The sequence below is a fragment of the Olea europaea genome, chromosome 21 (genome assembly GCF_002742605.1).
Source record: "Olea europaea var. sylvestris chromosome 21, O_europaea_v1, whole genome shotgun sequence".
NCBI lineage: Eukaryota > Viridiplantae > Streptophyta > Magnoliopsida > Lamiales > Oleaceae > Olea > Olea europaea.
The window spans coordinates 338305-360949 of record NC_036257.1 but is presented as its reverse complement, the minus strand read 5'-3'; the positions used below and the strand labels follow the sequence as shown (position 1 = coordinate 360949).

Genomic DNA, 22645 nt, shown 5'->3' with positions numbered 1-22645 from the left:
ACATAGAAAACATTCGATTTGGAAAATAATATCTAAAGAAAAGTTGTAACTCTTTGAGTTAGCTTTCCAACACACTTTGAATTACCTCAATCGGATATCGGGAGAAAATGTTATGATAGAAATACTAAAGGCTATTTAGTATCAACCGAAGTACGCGGAATATGAAAAGTCAAATTCCTACACGATTGTCTAGCACCTTCTTAAACCTATAACTCCCACATAAATGGCACCTGTATTAATGAGTATTAGGCCCTTCACTTGCCCTTAAGTTGTGAGATTTTACCTATAAATAGGCCCCAATTTATACACATTTTTCACACCAAGATAAAAGCTTCTAAGCATAAAAGAGAAAGTTTTCAATTCTAGAAAAAAGAGAAAGGAGAGGGAGGAAAATTAGTTTTTCTAGAAGTTTTGGTTCTATCAAGAAGTGTTTTCTAAGCATCAATTCTTAACGGAGTGTTTTTTTTGAAACATCAAAGGAATGCATTTTTCAACAAGGTTCAAAGTATCAATCAAGGTAGGTAGAGGTGTAAAGTGTTAATTCGTGTTAAGTTATAAGTTTCTAGCAAATGAAGATTTATGTTAATGTTTGTATGTCTAATGGTACCTCTGGTACGACATACACCTCCATGTCTAATGGTACCTCCGGGTACAGCATGTACTTCAGGTCGAGGCGTCGTGTTAAGTCATGACTCTACGTGTTTAGGATTCCACCGGAAATCCTACTATGAAAAGGTTTCTAAAGTTATAACTTTGAAATGTATAGCTTGATCACGAATGCACCAATGATATCTATTGAGTTTTTTTAACTCACGGGTTTAACCCCTTCTCTACAGATTGATATGATTCTACCTTGGGTCTGGATGATGGAAAAGATGGAGAGTAGTGTAACGAACTCATGGAAAACCCGGTGAACAAGTTATTTAGATTTATTTTTGTAAACGTTTTTAATATTATTTCTTTAAAGTATTTGAATAACGCTGAACGCGAGAACAAATTGTGTTTTCTTCAAATAAATTATGTTTCATTTTTTTTATTCAGTGTTTTATTTAAAGTATTGGAAAGGTTGTTGTTAAAATTATCATTATAAAAATTAAGCTTCCGCTACAACATATTCTCCTATGACTAAACCACTGATTAGTTAAGTAAAGTAAGTAGCGTTCCGATCCACAAGAGGTCGGGGTGTTATAGCGTGGTATTAGAGCATGGTTTAGCCGGTTCTGTAGACCAAGTATTTTTTTTTAAAAAAAATGAAAAAGTCTAAGATAGTCCATGGCATCTTGTATCCATCCATCAATCTCATCTTAAGACTCAGGTATGTTCAAAGTTAATGTTTTCATGAAATGACTATGTTATGATGCATTGCGATGCTATGGTACAACTTATGCTTATTTTCAAAGATATACTATACCAGCTAGAAATGATTTGAAAGATGTGTTTTTTTTTTCAAAAGATACACATTGGGCTAGAATTTATAGGTTGAATGTTATGTAACAGTAGCCATTTTTCCAAGAGTAAGAAAAAAAAGTGTATGATATGTGAAAATGCAACAGATATGGCTCGAAGAAAGGCTAAGGCATATAGAGGAGCATTGAACCGTAGAATCGCCATTCAGTCCTATGAGAATTACGTGACTGATCTGCTCCGTCCATTTAACGAGCATATACATGATGTCTATGAGAGATGCATGATAGCGGTAAACGCTAGAATGGAGATAACGCATATTGAGACTATAAATAACCTCATACACTCCATTCCACCTCAATGGGAAGATATGGGAGTCACGGTTAGGGATGTAATGCTAGAGGAGCACCTAAATATATTTGAGTTTGAAGTGTATTGCCAATCACTCCTAGACCTATGGAGGGAAAACTTAGAATCTCAACCAGAGATAGTAATTGAACTTGATGAAGAAGAAGAGCCTGAATAAGGGAATGATCCTGAGCCTGAGCCACAGGTTGAGATGGACATAGAATCCGGACCTGAGGTGGAAGACTTCTCTGGAGATGAGGCTCCACCAAAGAAGATCCGTAGAACTTATAGGGATTAGATTTAAATCCTTGTAACAACTTCCTTTATGTCAAGAATTAAAACTTTATCTTCTTTGTTAGAATTCGAAGTATGAAACTAATAAGAACCATACGTTTTGTCTAAAGGAAAATGGCTCGCACAAACCAAACCAACTTGATAAGAGATCTCCTCCAAGCGGTCCAAGACCTCGGCAGACAAAACCCGAACCAGGCGCAACCCCTACCACTAGCTCCTAATGCTCCTCCAACCTATGCTTCAGTGGTCGAGCAATTTAGAAGATACAAGTCCCCTACCTTCAATGGAGCAGCTGATCCACTTGCAGCTGAGGAGTGGCTTTGCAAGTTGAAGAGAATATTCTTATTAATAGGGTGCACGGACGCCCAGAAGGTCCAGTGTGCTGAGTTTATGTTCTCTGGTAACGCAAGCCACTGGTGGGACTCGATGTCAAGGACGAGGACCCCAGAACAATAAGTGGAATTGACTTGGGAGCGATTTAAAGGGGAAGTAATGGACAAGTACTTCCCACAGTCTCTGAGGGATCACAAAGAAAGTGAATTTCTCCAACTTAAGCAAAAGACTATGTCCCTGACTGAGTATGAAAGGAAGTTTGACCAACTTTCAAGGTATGCTCCACATCTGGTGGATACGGAGGACAAGAAAGTCAGGAGGTTTGAACAAGGATTGAACCCAAATATAAGCATGATACTTATGTCCCATCGTTTCACCTCATACCATGAAATGCTGGAAAGAGCTCATGCTATCTGGTACCAAAAGACTAGCGTTGAGCAACATAATCAACTGTTCAATCAACCGGGCAATGGCAGTATGGGTAAAAGGAAATGGAATGGCCAGGACAAGGGAAAGGGTAAGTGGCAGAACAAGAAAGCTAATGGCGGAGCCAATGCTAACAAGAGCATTGTGCCGTTATAGAGTCATGTCCTAAGTGTGGAAAGACGCATCGTAGCGTGTGTTTGCAAGGGAAGAATGTTTGCTTCAGATGTGGCAAGCCAGGGCATATTTTTAAGGATTGTCCCACATTTACCCCGAAGAAGAATGATAACAATGGCCAGAACCAGAAAGGGAAAGCACGAGTTTTTGCAATGACTCAGAAAGATGCATAGGAAAACTCGAACATCATAGCAGGTACTTTATTGATAGCTAATACGCCTGCTTATGTATTGTTTGATTCAGGAGCCACACACTCCTTTATATCGACAACTTTTATGGCTAAATCTAGTATTAGCTGTGATAAATCGGAAGGTACATTAGAGGTTAGCATTCCTTCAGGCAACCCTTTGAGTACTGATAGAATAGCCAAATCAGTAAGTAATGAAATTGAGGGAAAACTAATGGAAGCGAACCTATACATGATAGAAATGAAGGATTTTGATGTAATACTAGGCATGGATTGGTTGGGTTGTAATTACGCCACCATCCGATGTAAGGAAATGGAGGTATCATTTTAGAAACCAGGAGAGGAACCATTTTCGTTCCTTGGAATGAAGATGAAACCCCTTATTCGACTAGTATCGACTTTACAAGCTAAGAAGATGTTGAGAAAAGAAACATGTCAAGGATATTTAGTAAACATCTCAGGAGGAAAACATGAGACGATAAAGGTTGAAGACGTACCAATAGTACGGGAATTCGTAGATGTGTTTTTAGAAGATCTATCTGGTATTCCACCAGATAGGCAAGTGGAATTCACCATAGACCTAATTCTCGGAGCGGTACCAGTGTCCAAAGCCCCATACCGAATGGCCCTGAAGGAACTACAAGAGTTAAAGAAGCAGTTGTAAGAACTCCTAGATATGGGCTTTATACGACCAAGTGTATCTCCATGGGGTGCGCCGGTGTTGTTCGTGAAGAAAAAGGATGGAAGCATGAGGATGTGCATCGATTATAGGGAGTTAAATCGATTAACTATCAAGAATAAGTACCCATTCCCGAGAATCGAGGATCTGTTAGATCAACTAAAAGGAGTTAAGGTATTTTCCAAGATCGACTTACACTCGGGATACCATCAATTGAAAGTAAAGTCAAAGGATACCCAAGACAGCTTTTAGAACTCGTTATGGACACTACGAGTTTACAGTGATGCCGTTTGGGCTAAACAAACGGCCGCTCCGCCCGGGCTCGTGCCCAAGGTTTTGCGGCGACCGCCGCGCCCTCCTACTCATCGGGGCCTGGCGCTTGCCCCGACGGTCGGGTATAGGTCACACGCTTCAGCGCCATCCATTTTCGGGGCTAGTTGATTCGGCAGGTGAGTTGTTACACACTCCTTAGCAGATTTCGACTTCCATGACCATCGTCTTACACCTGCAGTGTTCATGGACCTGATGAATCGTGTATTTCATCAGTACTTGGATAAATTTGTCACGGTCTTCATTGATGACATTCTGATATATTCCAAGAGTAAGGACCAACATGAAGAGCACCTAAGAATAGCATTAGAGGTATTATGCAAGGAGAAGTTGTATGCCAAATTCAAGAAGTGTGAGTTCTGGCTTGAACGAGTTGGATTTCTTAGACATAAAGTCACTGCCCAAGGGATTGAGGTAGATCCAGCGAAAATGGAAGCAGTAACCAACTGGAAAGCACCAACTAGTGCTGGAAAGGTACGGAGCTTTCTAGGATTAGCAAGATATTATCGGAGATTCATGGAAGGATTCTCCAAAATAACTGGACCAATGATGCAGCTTACAAGGAAGGGAGTAAAATTTCAATGGACGGATAAATGTGAACAAAGTTTCCAAGAACTCAAACAGATGTTGATATCAGCACCCGTGTTAACAGTACCTGAGGGTACGGAAGGGTTTATTATATACAGTGATGCATCCAAGTAAGGATTCGGATGTTTGCTGATGCAGAATGAAAAAGTGATAGCCTATGCATTAAGACAATTGAAGAAACATGAGTAGAATTACCCGACGCATGATTTAGAACTTACGACGGTAGTACACGCCTTGAAGATATGGCGACACTACTTGTATGGAGGGAAGTGCGACATCTACACAGATCACAAGAGTCTCAAATATTTATTCACACAAAAGGAATTGAATATGCGACAAAGACTATGGTTGGAATTGGTGAATGATTACAATTGTACTATCCATTACTATCGAGGTAAGGTTAATGTTGTGGCCGATGCCTTAAGTAGAAAATCAATGGGACAGTTGGCGTCACTACCCACTTTTCAAATGGAGTTAGTTAAGGATTTGGAAAAGTTGCAGATCGAAGTGGTTATCATACTAGGACAAGTTACTGTTCGTCTAGCAGCTTTGATAATTCGACCTACTCTTAGAGATCGAATTATAGAGACACAAGGTAATGACCTATTCTTGTTGAAGATCAAGAATGAAATTAGTACTGATAAGAGAAAGGATTTTGGAATAGCTTCGGATCAGGCATTGATGTTTAAGGGGAGAATTTGTGTGCCAAAGGATGAAGTCTTGAGAAACGAGATATTGAAAGAGGCCCATTCCATCCCGTACACTGCACATCCCGGTGGTACGAAAATGTATCGAGACCTCCAAGATACATTTTGATGGAGAAATATGAAAAGAAGAATAGGGTTGTATGTGGAAAAGTGCATAGTATGTCAACAGGTTAACAAAGTGGATCAATTAACAAAGTCAGCTCATTTTCTTCCAGTGAAAATGACATTCAGTTTAGACCAATTGGCACAGTTGTACATTAAGGAGGTTGTGAGATTACACGACGTACCTGTGTCCATTGTGTCTGACAGAGACCTAAGGTTCACGTCCAAATTTTGGAAAAGTCTACAAGGAGCTATGGGAAAGAAGCTGAACTTTAATATAGCATATCACCCTCAGTCCGATGGTCAATCTGAAAGGACCATCCAAACTTTGGAAGACATGCTGAGAGCATGTGTTTTGGATCTAGGGGGTAGTTGGGAGTCATACATACCCCTCATAGAATTCGTATATAATAACAACTTCCAAGCAACTATTGGGATGGCACCATACGAAGCTCTCCATGGTAGAAGATGTAGGTCCCCTATTCATTGGGATGAAGTCGAGGAAATGAGGGTTTTGGGACCAGAAATAATTGAAAAGACAGTTGAGGCAATCGATAAGATCCGTGCAAGTATAAAGGCAGCACATGATCGACAGAAGAGCTATCCAGATACAAGAAGGAAGGATTTAGAATTCAACGTTGGAGAAAAAGTGTTTCTGAAAGTGGCACCGATGAAAGGTGTATTTAGGTTTGGCAAGAAAGGAAAGCTACGACCCCGCTATATTGGACCATTTGAGATACTTGATAGGGTCGGAAATGTAGCCTATCGGTTAGCTCTCCCACCTGGGTTATCGGCAGTGCACAACGTGTTCCATGTATCAATGATCAAGAAATACGTGCATGATCCTAATCGTGTAGTGAACTATCAGTTCGTGGAAGTACAAAAGGACTTATCCTATGAAGAGGTACCAATTAGGATATTGGATCGAAAGGTGCATAAACTAAGAAACAAAGAAATTCAATTGGTCAAAATACAATGGAATAATCATGAAATAGAAGAGGCCACTTGGGAAGGGGAAGAGGAAGCCAAAAACAAGTATCCAACACTATTCGCCCAATCAGAAAGTAAATTTCGAGGACGAAATTTTAATTAAGGTGTGGGGGATGTAGAACCCCAAATAATTTTAAACACCTTAGTGACACTAAGACATGAATATTGGACGGCTAAAGTATATTTCAGATTTTTAGTCTCATTTGAGACCCATTTACGACATAGAAAACATTCGATTTGAAAAATGATATCTAAAAAAAAAGTTGTAACTCTTTGAGTTAGCTTTCCAATACACTTTGAATTACCTCAATCGGATATCGGGAGAATATGTTATGATAGAAATACTAAATGCTGTACAGTATCAACCGAAGTATGTGGAATATGAAAAGTCAAATTCCTACACGATTTTCTAGCACCTTCTTAAACNNNAGAAAGGAGAGGGAGGAAAATTAGTTTTTCCTAGAAGTTTTGGTGCTATCAAGAAGTGTATTCCAAGCATCAATTCTCAACGGAGTATTTTTTTTGAAACATTAAAGGAGTGCATTTTTCAACAAGGTTCAAAGCATCAATCAAGGTGGGTAGAGGTGCAAAGTGTTAATTCGTGTTAAGTTATAAGTTTCTAGCAAATGAAGATTTATGTTAATGTTTGTATGTCTAATGGTACCTCCAGTACGACATACACGTCCATGTCTAATGGTACCTCCGGGTACGGCATGTACTTCCGGTCAAGGCGTCATGTTAAGTCATGACTCTACATGTTTGGGATTCTACCGAAAATCCTACTATGAAAAGGTTTCTAAAGTTACAACTTTGAAATGTATAGCTTGATCACGAATGCACCAATGATATTTATTGAGTTTTTTTTAACTCACGGGTTTAACCCCTTCTCCACAAATTGATATGATTCTACTTTAGACCTAGATGATGGAAAAGATGGAGAATGGTACAACGAGCCCATGAAAAACCCGGTGAACAAGTTATTTAGATTTATTTTTGTGAACGTTTTTAATGTTATTTCTTTAAAGTATTTAAATAACGTTGAATGCGAGAACAAGTTGTGTTTTCTTCAAATAAATTACGTTCCATTTTTTTTATTCAGTGTTTAATTTAAAGTATTTGAAAGGTTGTTGTTAAAATTATCATTAGAAAAATTAAGCTTCCGCTAAAACATATTCTCCTATGACTAAACTACCGGTTAGTTAAGTAAAGTAAGTAGCGTTCCGATCCACAAGGGGTCGGGGCGTTACATTTTCGCTCTTGTGGCTCTACTCTTTTTTTCTCGCTATTAGCCACCATGCTATTTTTCTATCTTGCTCTCCATCTCTCCCACTTTCCTCTTTTCATCATTTTTCAATTTAATTTGATCCTCATACACTTGGGATTATGTTAATAACACAAGGGCAATAGACTTCTCGTCCTTGATAAATATATACCTATCTTTGTAACCATCCTGTATCACATTCCTATCATATTGTCATGGCCTACACAACAAAATGTGCCCCGCATGCATAGGAACTACGTCACACATTACTTCATCACAATATCTACCAATTGAAAAGCTCACCAACACCCTCTTTTCACCTTAACCTCTCTACATTCATTCAACCATTGAAGGATATAAGGTTTAGGATATTTTAACAAGGTTAACCCTAACTTTTCAACAATTGTAGTGCTAGCCACATTGGTACAACTACTCCCATCAATAATCATTCTACATACCTTGTTGTTGATATGGCACCTCGAATGGAATATGTTTACCCTTTGCTGCTCCTCATCCGCCTTGATTTGAGCACTAAGAGCTTGCCTAGTAACTAATAGCTCCCCACTACATATTCCACCTTTTTACCATCATTAACCCCTTCTAATTATGACCTGTCATCATAGTCACCATTACTTTCGCTCACCACTTCTTCGTTTCGCAAAATCAATGGGAAATTGAGAAGCAATATGCCCCAACCTCAAACACCTAAATCATTTGATGTCACGACTCCTAGATGGCTAGGATTTCACTTTGGGTGTAACGTTGCTAGCACTTTCCTCTTTTCCCCTTAGTAGTTCAAGAATACACAAATCAATTAGATTGCATAAGTCGAGAATTGAACATGGGATAATAATAGGTGGATTCGAAATTCTGATGCATGATTCACATATTGACTTAAAAATGCGATTAGATAATGAGTAGATTAAGTTAGAAATAAACAAAACAATCTCTCGTGTTAATTTTATATTCTAATTTGATAACGGATTAGTATAATTCAATTTAAAGTTTATTTCTCGTGGGACAATACTATTTACACATTACATTACTACTAGTCAACAATCTCGTATACTTATGAGATTTTACCGAACCATACAATTTACCTGGAGTTTAGATGGTCATCTATACATGTAACATCGGAATCACCATCACATTCTTCAATGAAATCTGAATGCATTTTTATACATTAGACAATATATATATATATATATATATATATAAAGTTCCTAAACTTTCAATTCCTGATCTTCAAGGTGAAGTTAAGGAAATGAAATCTCAAATTTCAAAACTTGAAAAACAAGTTCAAGATATTCGTATGGAAGTAGTTTGCCTCAAAGCAAAAGAATTGACCAACGAATACTATTCTCAAAACAAAGGAAAATCTAAAGTTTTTTCAAAAACTCCTTCACATCACTCTCATCATTCTGAATCATCTCCATCTGATTTTTCATCTATTCCAAAATTTCCTCAAACTGAAGAAGAAAAGATTAATGTTATTAATCGAATTCAACTTCAGAAATGGTACTGCAATATGACTATTGTAGTTAACAAAGAATTCAAATTCACTACTCGTGTTTTGATTGATTCAGGTGCTGATCAAAACTGTATCAAAGAAGGACTTATCCCTACAAAATACTTTGAAAAAACTACTGAACGCCTTTATGGTGCTAGTGGTAAAAAACTTAATATTAATTACAAAATTTCAAAAACTCATGTTTGTAATTCAAATATTTGTTTCAAAAATGTTTTTTATTTGGTAAAAGATTTGGATCAAGATGTAATTCTTGGTACTCCTTTTATTGTTCAAATTTATCCTTTTAAAGCTGATTATAAAGGATTAACTACAAAAAATTTTGGAAAGAAAATTCATTTTGAATTTTCAAACCCTCCTTCTTATAAAGATGTTAATTCTTTAAAAGAAGCTGCAATTTCAAAGATTATTCATAATATTAATTTAAAAAGAAATCATATTAAATTTCTTAAAGAAGAAATTTCTTTTCAAAAAACTGAGAAAAGATTAGAAGAAGACTCTTCTATCAAAAATCTTATTTCAAACTTACAAAAGAAAATCGAACAAGAGATTTGTTCAACCATTCCAAATGCTTTTTGGGATAGGAAGAAGCATATTGTTTCTCTTCCTTATAATTCTGATTTTCATTGCATAGGAACTACGTCACACATTACTTCATCACAATATCTACCAATTGAAAAGCTCACCAACACCCTCTTTTCACCTTAACCTCTCTACATTCATTCAACCATTGAAGGATATAAGGTTTAGGATATTTTAACAAGGTTAACCCTAACTTTTCAACAATTGTAGTGCTAGCCACATTGGTACAACTACTCCCATCAATAATCATTCTACATACCTTGTTGTTGATATGGCACCTCGAATGGAATATGTTTACCCTTTGCTGCTCCTCATCCGCCTTGATTTGAGCACTAAGAGCTTGCCTAGTAACTAATAGCTCCCCACTACATATTCCACCTTTTTACCATCATTAACCCCTTCTAATTATGACCTGTCATCATAGTCACCATCACTTTCGCTCACCACTTCTTCGTTTCGCAAAATCAATGGGAAATTGAGAAGCAATATGCCCCAACCTCAAACACCTAAATCATTTGATGTCACGACTCCTAGATGGCTAGGATTTCACTTTGGGTGTAACGTTGCTAGCACTTTCCTCTTTTCCCCTTAGTAGTTCAAGAATACACAAATCAATTAGATTGCATAAGTCGAGAATTGAACATGGGATAATAATAGGTGGATTCGAAATTCTGATGCATGATTCACATATTGACTTAAAAATGCGATTAGATAATGAGTAGATTAAGTTAGAAATAAACAAAACAATCTCTCGTGTTAATTTTATATTCTAATTTGATAACGGATTAGTATAATTCAATTTAAAGTTTATTTCTCGTGGGACAATACTATTTACACATTACATTACTACTAGTCAACAATCTCGTATACTTATGAGATTTTACCGAACCATACAATTTACCTGGAGTTTAGATGGTCATCTATACATGTAACATCGGAATCACCATCACATTCTTCAATGAAATCTGAATGCATTTTTATACATTAGACAATATATATATATATACCTGAAACAGCATGGAGAACATATACTCTAATTTGTGTAATCATTCTTTATAATTTTTTTTTCCAAATCATTATATGTAAAGTGAGTAGCAGTAAATATATCATCTTGACTAAAAAGTTAAGAATGAGGCAGACCAAAGGAAAAGTGAAGGGAAAAAACATTTCTGTGATATAATAATTTATAAGGAGAATCAGAGTAGTCAAGTTGTACTACACAGAATTAGTTATATTATTGAAAACTTCACTAATCAAAATGAATAAATACACAGATATAAAATCAGGTTTATAATATTTCGTACCGATAAAGGTTGATAGAAATTTAAATTTCATCATTAAAAGTTTAGACTCTCCAAAAAATTACAAAACAATTACGGCAAATATGCATTTCTTTGTGAGTGTGTTATAATTTGGGCAACCTTCTTTTAATAACTTTCAAAACATTTCAGTAACCCCTCTGAAATTATAAATCAAGTTTGCTGGCAAAAGGATTCCGACCCATTTCTTAGAAATCAAGTTTTCTTCTTCTTCTTTATCTTCCCCTTCTTTGAAAAAATAACTAAAAAAATTAGTATGGATGCATCCAATATAAAATGTACACAGTGGAAAGAAACATTTAGAAGAAAAGAAAAGGATGAAGTTTAGTTGTGGTGCAATCATTGAAATCAAGAATAATTATATATATATAATTAAGTATATAATCGTAAATTTGTTGTGGTGGTAATATAATTACCCATTGATTAATTATCACCATACATCAAATAATGATATTATTTTTACAACTTTTTTAAGTACATATTTTTGTTTTAGATATCCAAAATTATCGAAAAGTATAACTGACTTTTAGCATAGATGCCACTTGTTTGTTCTGACCAAGTCTACATTTAATTAAATATGAAACCTCATAAGTATAAAAAATATTGAACTTGAAGACTTAATTTATTTATGTCTATCAATTATAACAAATTGGTTGCGACTGATTCATTTTCCCAATGATTAGCAAGTTAGACAATCAACTATGACATCGCTTGGTGAGTTACAAGAAAACGTACAAAAAATGTTAAGAAAATTTATTTATTTACTTAACTTGTAAATCGTTGCAAGAGTATTGATCAATTCAAGAAGCAATTATTTGGGGGTTTTATAAACTTAATCATATAAAAATTCCATTAAAAGAAAAAAAGGGGTAAAAATGTGGATACCATTAACTAAAATCTTGGTCATTCAATTGGTCTCAATCATATTGCTAAAGTTGAAGAAGTCCACCTTGTTAAGGTTTGAATGGTGGAATGTTGAGCTACGTAAGAACAGGGGCAGGGCGTTGGATGAGAAATTTTTTCTTTGCATGAATTTTGAATTATCTAAGGGCTCGTTTTACATGACTTTTAAAAAGTCAAAATGAGTTTTTGAAACTCAAAAGCTACTTTGAACCCATTTGACGAATTTTGTAAAGTGCTTTTGGTAATGAAAAGAGCGTTTAGACGAAATTGGTTTAATGTGACTTCCTCTAAATGCACTATCGAAATAAGAAGTGCTTTTGAATATTACTTTTTGAATAAAAATTACGGTAGCTTCCTCCAAAAACTATTCTACAAGAAGTAAAAGCAGAAAAAAAAAAGCTATGCTAAATAAACACTTAAAAAAGATAGTTAACGAGAATTATTAGTTCATTGATTCAATATTTAAATTGATGAAATGTATGGTTGAGAAAAAATGAGGTGCCATGAAACGTATGATTAAAATTAATTGTTAACATTCACTTGAAATTTAATTCAAATTTTAAATTGAACCAAACAAGTGCTATAACTCCAAATAAGTGTCAATACTCAGGTGGGTTCGAGTACATGCGACTCTCGTGCCATCACTACCTCCCTTAAAATCCCCACACAGGTAAGCGTTAGTCCTATACATGGTCTTATGATTTTGCAAAACATATTGTTCAGGGTTGTCTTGGTTTCTACAGTTTATTAGTAATATGCTGCCCAATAATCTCAAATATATTGACTTTTCAAAATCTATCAAAATCTCAGTCGAGGACACTCCCTCGATTTGGAGACCTGAAATTTACTGGGTCCAGTTAACACTTCCCTAATGATGAAATGCATTGAGCATGTTTCCCCCACAGTTTCCAAATTAGGTGAGAACAGAAAGAAAATTTCTCTCATTTTTTGTCAATCACAGCATTAAAGTAATAGATAGTTCATAAGACCAAGAAACTGCTGCTACAGAAAATTCAATTTATACCATGAAAAAGTAGCAAAAATTTGATACTAACTTTAACAAGCAATTGCTTCGAAGTAGAATAGCAAAGGAAAACCCGTAAATAACATTTTCTAGCATTAAACTGGCAATTTTTTTAAATGGAAAACCGTTAATTTTTCAAGCTTTAGCTTGCAAAAAGTTTATGAGAAAACAGGACACGTTGTTTCAGCAATGACTGAAGTAGAATGGTAAAGGGAAAATAGCACAGCGTTACAGTCTCTTGTGAAAGGTCCTAAAGGATATCAGCGTATACACGTCCTGTTTGTATCTGTAGGCAACTAGAGACAACCGCTACCTCGTCCAATGCAAAAGATTGATGTTGCAGACAAACATGAACTTTACTTTGGTGCATTATGAAGACGGAGTTGTAAATATGCATAAATTAATCAAGCAATCACTAGTTTGGATATTCGTAGCACAAGCAGCATCGAGGTCAACCACATGGATGATGGAAAAATAGTCCCCAATCACAAGGCAATGCAGAACTAAAAAGACAACTATGTTTACCGAATTATGGAAACATCCCAACAAATAACAATAACAGGTCAATGAAAGTAACATTAGAAAGTTCACTTTATAATTTAATCTGAATTGAATTAAAAAATGTGCGTAGAAAATGTCTAATCCAAGGTGATGGCACTAGAATATAGATTGTCATGGTGGAAATGCATAACTACATGAAAAACTCTGACTAACTTAAGTCGAATCTAAGTTTCTGCTCAGCTAAGTAGGCAACTTGCAAGCAACTTTTATGACATTGGAATGCAATACTGGAAGCAATTATAGCACACAGTATAATAAACAAGACTAGCTTTTTGTTTGGATCTTCAATCCTCTCCACCAAAAATGACATTAGGGTCAATACGCAGGTAAATTCAAACAATTCCAACTGCAGAGTGGTGTCCATGACTCACCCGACTCACACATCAACATTTGTTTGTGCGCTGTCCTCCCTCACACAATCCATAACTATGCTGCAACATCCCTGTCAAATATATTAAATATCTGTCTCTCTTTCTGTATAGATTCTTTCTTAATTGTTCTAGGTGCATGTGCTTGTAATCCCCCCCACCCCACACCTCTCTTGGTGCAAAGTTCTAACTCGTCCCAGATAGACTTCTAGTGTTCACACGTGTTTTCCCCTGTATTCCAATTTTCTGTAAGGCTGACCAAATTCTAGTTTGTTAAAATATAAAAACTCTGTAGCATGGGCATTTCAACTAAGACAGCATGTCCGGGTTTGACACGTATCGGATACCGATGCTCCTCAGACACTGCCTTGGTCAATTTTTTCTTTATCAAAAATATTATATTTTTTAACTCAAAACTATTATTAAATAATAAATAGGTACTCATAATTAAAAGATTCCAACAAGAAAAATTAATAACAAGTATAAAATTAAATTTATACTATATAAATAAAGAATTTTAAAAAATTTAATCAACGTGTCAATGATATACCGTGTCAGTAGCTTTTCGAAAAAATGTGTATCGGCCTGTTTGTGTTAGTGCTTCATAGTATAACAACAAAACTCCCTTTTAGCCTCTAACAAACGCAATGAACAAAATAGAAAATACTTCACTTCCCAAGAAGCTAAGTAACTAATGAGCTAAACACAAAGCACAATATAATATACCTTTCATACACTACCTACGACCATAGTCATCAATTCCACCATGAAATACTTCTAATTTATAGTCCATGCATGACTTATCAACACCCTCAAGCAGAATATCTGGGTTTTCTCATTTCATATGAACCTTGAGCAAAAATCTTTAGTTTATTTACCATCGCCAAAAGTCTTTAACTTAATCTTCGCTTTCTTAACTTCAAAAGGGGGTGAAGGACAAAGGAGCAGATGAAGTCATTTTCGACTTATAATTTTTCTTAATCTTTAATTTTAAAACTACATTCTCATCCAATAAGATGGCACCATAGTCAGAAGAAAACAATCTTTCTTCTAGAACTAAAGGCTTCAAAAAATATTAAATCTCAAAACATTAATAACGGTATATTTGTGTAATAGAAGAAAAACAGCATGTACTGATAAAAATACATAATTCTACAATTCTGAAATATAATATTCGTTCGAGTACACATGTAACAACAAAGAATCATAGGATGCATGACCAAGTCACCCTCTACATAATGACAATGTAATTTGCGACAGGAGATAACCAACTCTATGAACATCGAGATAAGAAGCTAAGAAAGGCTATATCAGATAAGAAAATTTCAAATTTGTCACAGTACAAGAGTGGAAAAAAATAATCAGCTTTTGCCCAATGCATATTACACACATCAAAATTGTAGTTGTAATAACATTTAATGCTCACTTTTGTAAACGCAACAAGTAGACCATACCCGTTTGCAGTAATTAGTAACGTAAACCATGCCATTGCTCTTCAAACGAGAGATTTTCCTTTCAGAGTCGCATCTTAGTTAATTTTACACATAAGGGACGGTCTATCACTTCTTGCCAGCATCCCAAATGCCATACATCTTTGCAAATTCCAAACACAGTTGATGATCCCTTGTATCTCCCCAGCCCCCCCAACCCCTAAAGCCAGCTTTATAACCATCTTGGTTCTTATATACATGTACTCCCCAGCTTGATTGAATATTGGGAACTCTATCAATGTCTTCTAATGCAATATTCACGGCACCATTATCAATACAAGATGATTTCTCATCCTGACCCTGATGCAAACCGCATTTTCCAAAGTGAACAGCACTAGTTCTAGGCCCCCGTAACGTGTAAACCGGTCCCCCAAACGAAGGATAAACCTCGACCCACATAGTTATATCCCAATTGTAATCATCAAAAGAACAAAATTCTCTTGCCTTTCTATGTATCATTCTCCATACAGTTTGGTTAAATGAGTAACCCACATTTCCCATCCTCTCAGCTATCAAGCTATCCCAACCCTCACCCCTCGACTTAACATCAGATGGTGCCAGATTTGCAGCATAACAACTGGGACACTTTTCGGGCTTCAGTTTCGTTAATAACTGCAAATTACGGTACGCATTAGGATAAATGAAATGGTCCTCTTCTATGAAAAGAATATGACCCGAGTGCAGGGTTGTCTCCTTTAACCCATCCCATACCGTATTCATCATCCACCACCAATGATGCTTCAAGGATACAATCTTTGGTGACCGGTGGTTCCCATACTGATCAGGATTTCCCTTACACTTATCCTTAATGGAATTCTGCTTATCTCTACAATCCATTGGTGAAATGCCCGGAAAACTATCAGGAAACACATGAGGAGAAAAGGGAGCAAAAATTTGTTTTACTCGACAAAACTTAATACCATCTACAATCTTATTCATCTCCTCAAAGTAACCATCATGACTAATAATCAATAGAGTTTCACTAATTCCCGTAACCCGGGATAGGCTATTCACAACTGCTTGTAGATATTGAGGGCGGTTATGAACATACAAAACAATGACTATATGATCCTTGGCTAAAGTGGGATATAGATCCAAATTCCTCGGGGGCATTTGATTACGCTTTTCCAATGAAATTGAAAGCTCATTCTGTTTAAGAAGCTTCAAATTCTCCCCAACAACCTTAGTAGATCGACGAGTCGCTCCAAAACTTGCATCAGTATCGTCTGAATAAGTGAAACTTAAATCTGAAACTGAATTTGTCCTCAATACCATCACCAATAACAAAACCCCAGATAGAGTAATCAAAACTACTGATAATAAACGACGAAAAGCAACATCTTTGATTCTGGGTTTTCTGGACGGAATCGCCATATCTACGATCTCTACAGTACCGTTGTACAACCCGCTTTGATTCCAAGAAAAGAAATGGGATTCTGAAATTACTAACAAAAGATCAAACGAGTGAGAGGTTGAGAATTAAGAACCTTAAAATCAACGACTTGCAAAGTTGACTCATCTTATAAATCCGAGAAAAATCACAAAGTATTTTTTTTTTTTTGATGATCGTGGTGTCGGGCGGCCTAAGTGCACGTCGATTAATTTCACGGGCCTGAAGCTTACAATCGGGTCGAATTGATGATTATTGGGGAAAAAATCCAAGCCTGACCACCTACCTGGGTTCGAAAAATCACAAAGTATTGAACAACCCGTCAAAAGAACACCCCCAAATGAGTAAGAAATTTTGATATTCAAAGATTTGTTTTTTATTTCTTGGAAACACGTTTAAGAAGAGAGAACGGCCCAGATTTCTGATTTGCTACAGGAATCGTTCTGTGGCGAAAGTGGAAAATTCTCAGCAAATCATAGTTGACTTTGCTGGGACTCCACCATAGTCAACTTTACACAAATTCATGTAAATCTATTGTTTGGCTTTCCAAAACTGTGGGCAATTTATTTGTGCCCTACTTCTTGTCACTAAGCCCTATTTTATTTACGGAAATATATGGAAATAACATTTTCAAAAGGATTAGTTTTCCAAAATAGCTCTTAGACAATTTACATATCAAAAAGGGGAATTTGATAAAAAAGCCCAGTCAAACAATGTTATTTGTAAAATAACCTTCCTTCAATGTTATTTGATAAAATAGCCTCCACTTACAAAAAACAATAAACAAATAAGATCAAATGTCTAAAATATCCTCACCATTGAAAAGACTCAAATACCCATTTCAATCCAATTAAATCCCTCAAATCATCAGCAAAAATCAGTGGACGGCTTTCCTGGTGGATGCTTCCTTAAAATCTTGTTATTCATTGCATTCTTCATCTATCTTCTCTAATATTTTGAGCATTTTAACAAGGATTTTGGTGTCTACATTATCCACATTGAAATTTCTACTATATTTAAAAAAAGAAGAAAGGTATTTTTAGAAATCTCATTTATATTGATATTTTTATTGTTGAATATAGTATAAAATGATATTTTAGTTGATTTTATTTTCGCATTTGGTGTATATTTGCATCGTCCACAACTATTGGACGATAACGACACTCCAGTCGTTATTAGTAGTTCAGAACGACACTACAGTCGTTATCTACCATGTAAAACGATAGTACAACCGTTATCTGTTATGATCAGTCCATTATTGATGATATATTGTGGTTACTTTGATCATTCAAATATGGTAACTATTTTCATATTACTTTGATATATACTTGAGTAAATTATTTAACTTTTTTTTTTTTTTACAGGTATGGATTCTGTAGAAATGATATGGGTACAAGTATGCTATTTTGTCGAGTTTAAAAAGACTGAAGAAAGCAAATGGACATGGGATTATATAGGAAACGGTGAAGAAAATGTGGATATTCTTTACGTTCCATCTAGCATTTCGTATATAGAGTTGTACAACAAAGTGCAAGAACTTGTTAATGTGGATTCAAAGTTATATGAAATTGAGATGATGTCCCTTAATCTTGGAATGTCTAAGTTTTCAGTTCCACCACAAAGGATTAACAGTGACATGAAAGTGAAGTGGTTTCTTTCTATTTGTAAAAAACATCCTCTTTGCGTGACTATTTCGACTAAAGTTACAGGTGAATGTGATAGTGTAAGAGAGTTTGAAAGAGATTGTGGAGTAGAAACTAATGGTGAAGTAGAAAAGGGAGATGTGAGCCATCAAAATGAAGTTGAGCGATATGATGGCGATCATGGAAATGATAACGTAGAAGAAGGAAACTCTGTGGATTGGGATAACTTGCATATAATTCAAGGTAGTTCCGAACAACAAGATTTCGAAGATAAATCTCCTCCGAGAAATGAAAACAATGTTGATTTCTCCATGGAAGAGGACATTATTGGTACTTCAACACAAGTCCTGTGTTCAATTCCTTATAGATCATCAGTTAGGATTCCAGAAAATGAGGATGTACATGATGATGAACTATTTCCAACTAAAAGTGCTTTGATATCAAAACTCCAGCTACTTGCCGTGAAGTACCAATTTGAATTTAAAGTGAAGAAATCAAATAAGAGTGTTTATACAGTCGTTTGTGTTGAGAAAATTTGTAACTGGCGTTTACGGGCAACGAGCATAGCTGAATCTGAGATTTTTCAAATACGAAAATATTCTAGCCATCACATTTGCTCTATGAGTGTTCGTCGCAGGGATAATAGACATGCTACCTAGTTTAAATGATTTTAGAACATATTACCATGATTGCAAATGGAAATCCATGCAGAGAATACGGATATCGCTGAGAAGTTGTATAACCCTTCAACATGTCTCCCAAATTACGTTTAAAAACCTTAATAGTGTACTCGTATGACTTTCTCCCCCATGAATAGTTGTTAAATCTATCGAGATCATCCACCAAATAAAACAACCATGGGTTAACAAATGTATTCTCCTCTGCTGCCAAAACCACGTACATCAATATGACGAGGAGGCCAACTTATATTTATCATTCTTATGCTTGCAGCGTTTGAAAACTTGTAACAATAAACCTCTCTTTATTTTGCCGTTGCTACGCTTAAAACGCTCTTTCACGAGTCTACAATTTTGCCCTAGCTTCGGATCCTCGTTCTCCAAATCCCCCGCTTTAAGCCCAGTCACCAGTGTGAATTCTTGCAATCCAAATCTTGCAAGCTTGTCTCCAACCTTAATAAATACTTCATTTTCTTTTGAGGTACTTATTGACCTCAGAATCAATTGGTGGACTAATTGGGATGCAAGTTTTATCTTTCTTAGGCATAACAAATGTCCAAAGCAGGAATTGGTTAATAGGTCCTGATGCTTTTCATCTAAGCTATAGAAAACTTCATCGATCAATTTCATTCTACATCTATTACTTATCTTCACGTTCACTATGTCTTCATCATCCATTTTTCCTATTGCAAAATGCAAAACAATAATTGAGTTAGCAATCTTATTTCTCAAAGCAATCATTTACCAAATTATTGGACAAAAATAACGACTTACAAGCTATTTCACGACTACACATAGAAAGCTCCAAGGCAACACAAAATTGTAGTAAAGCAATGAAACATTGTCAATTCAACCTCAAACTAATACCTTAAATGTGTCACAACTCTATAGTGCACTATGCAAAAAATGATTTACAAGTTAATATCAATGATTTGATATATAAATTGCTTTAGATAGTGTTCTATATACATGACTACTAACACACAAAAGAACCAAATGTCAAACGTTATCGGTTCATTTATTCGAAATTAGATAAATGCAGTAAAGTAAAGCATGAGGCCAACTCATATAAAAGTCACAAATACTACCCACTACTACTGTTACTACCAAAGTGACAAAATTTGACATTTCTAGAATCATTTTGACATCTCATATCAATTATGTACAATTTTTGTTCTTTATATACTCGAATTATGCACAACATTTCTACATGTGTAAAGATTAATTTTATGAATAACATGTAATCATGTCTAAAGTTAAAACCCTTTTGATCAAATCCCCAGGTCCAACGATTTGACTTCCATAACCAATCCTAATTATCAAATTGGAGACGACAAACTCTAGTGGAGTTTTCTTCCTTATTCATTTTCATCTGGTCTTGTACTAATTAGTGATTTTTAAATCAAATCATCACAAGGGTTGGTTATGTTAATGCTAAAAAACTATGGAGTAAAAAATGAGGAAGGGACATACTCCACATTATAGAAGAAAGATTAAAACTTAATGAGTAAAACAGTTGAGAATCACGTGCATAAATGACAAAATTATTGTTACCTTGTTCCTAAATATTTAGAAGATAACAATTTCATAACACAAATGAAACATTGCAATAGTGGAGTTCAAAAGGGACCTCATGCATCCCCTCCGCCACCAGCCACAAACCCCCCTTTTTTCTCAAAAAAATAAAAGCTACCATTTCAAAGGCAACCACTTTCATTTCTCAACATAATACATAAATCTCCTCACATTATAGAATCTGTACCTTAAATTTGTGTTCACCTTCACAGCCGCAGTAGCAAGAGAGGAATTTCCACAAACTCGTAGTTCCAAAACAAAGTCTTCGAGGCGGCAGGGGGGTCACTTCGCTCGCCTATGCTCGTCGTGCTCTTTTGCCAGGTTGATTTCGTGAGGTTTGTAGTGGATTTTGTGTGAGATTTTCTCAAAGGGGAAGAGAAGAGAGACGTTAATTTTTGAATTGGGGGAATAGGGTTTTACCTGAGGAAGAAACGAGGTGAAAAGAGGGAATATGGAAAGATTTTTGTGTTAAAATGTGAAGGATAATTTGGTCATTTTATTAATTAAACTATTTTGATTTTTTTTTTCTCCTCTTTTGTATTGGTCAAAGGCTATTTCACCAAATTCATTGCCCAGTCCGGCTATCTGGGCAAATTCCCCTATCAAAAAGCCCTCCATTTGAATATTACATAACAAGATATCATAATATAGAACTTTGCTATTTTAGTCCTTAAAATTAAATATTGGTTGAAATTTGATAATTTTTATTTGATTTATTTGATTAATATTTTTATTTGATTTTTGTTCGCTCTAAGTAGTCTCCCCTAATTGGTATCAGAGCCATAGAAATCATGAAAATTAAAATAAAGAAAATAGATAATTATTGGTGTTTAGAAGAAGAAAAAAGTCGTTATATATTTTTAAAACCTATTCATAATAAATTAAAAATAATGACTTCGACAATAATTGAAGAACTTTCTAAAGAAATAAAGGAACAAATATTAGAAAAATTAATAATAGAAAAAATAAACGATATTTATACATATGAAAAAATTATTAATATATATGAAGATGAAGAAAATAATTTATATTATAAAGAAAAATATGAGTACAATTAATAATACACATCAAAAATTGAATAAATTACTTTTAAAAATGAAAAAAAAATACAAGAAATAAGAAATATAATGTTAATACCAAAAGGAATGAGAATATCAAAAAATAGACAATTAACAAAATTAAAATGTGAAAGACTAAGATTTGAGAGCAAATATTTTACTATAGTAAAAGAAGAATTAGTAGATCCAGAAACAGTTGGAAGAAGATTTAGGAAAATAATAGATAAAAAGAAAAATAAAATATGTAAATTAACTTATAAGTTAGAAATAAAAAAAATTAAGATGTCAATAAGTGAATACATGGAAGAATTAAAATCATTAATAAAAATGTTAATAAATGATATACAAGATTTGAGAAATGAAGTAAAAAAAAACAAGAAACGATATAAATATATTAAAAATTGATATTAGAGAATTAAAAGAAAATAATAAAAATAAAGATAAGAAAATAGATAAAAGACTTATAGAAAAAGAGATGACTAGAATAGGAAAGAAACATATAGAAAAAGAGAAAATAGTGATAGAAACAGGAAGCATGGATAATGAATTTAGAAAGAATATATTACCAAAAATACTAGAAGAGGAAGAAGAATCTAGAAAAAAATCATTAGGAAAATTAAAAGTAGAAGAAAAAGAAGATGAGTGAAGAATTAGATTGTTAAAAGAAAATTTTGATCAATTAAGGTTAACTGATATAAATGAAT

The 22645-nt window shown here is 34.9% G+C and overlaps 2 protein-coding genes across 2 annotated transcripts; both read right to left on the bottom strand.

Annotated features, from left to right (window-relative positions):
- Positions 1-15239: 15239 nt before the first annotated feature.
- On the bottom strand, positions 15240-17556 carry LOC111370345 (alpha-1,6-mannosyl-glycoprotein 2-beta-N-acetylglucosaminyltransferase). The gene has a single exon (XM_022992011.1). The coding sequence runs from the start codon at positions 16970-16972 to the stop codon at positions 15668-15670; it is 1305 nt and encodes a 434-aa protein (XP_022847779.1). The 5' UTR covers positions 16973-17556; the 3' UTR covers positions 15240-15667.
- Positions 17557-19533: 1977 nt separating this feature from the next.
- On the bottom strand, positions 19534-21363 carry LOC111371010. Its single transcript, XM_022992939.1, has 2 exons — positions 21071-21363; positions 19534-19991 (listed from the first exon to the last, which is right to left on the bottom strand). Exon 2 carries the CDS (start codon positions 19984-19986, stop codon positions 19534-19536), a length of 453 nt encoding a protein of 150 aa, XP_022848707.1. The 5' UTR covers positions 19987-19991; positions 21071-21363.
- Positions 21364-22645: the final 1282 nt, after the last annotated feature.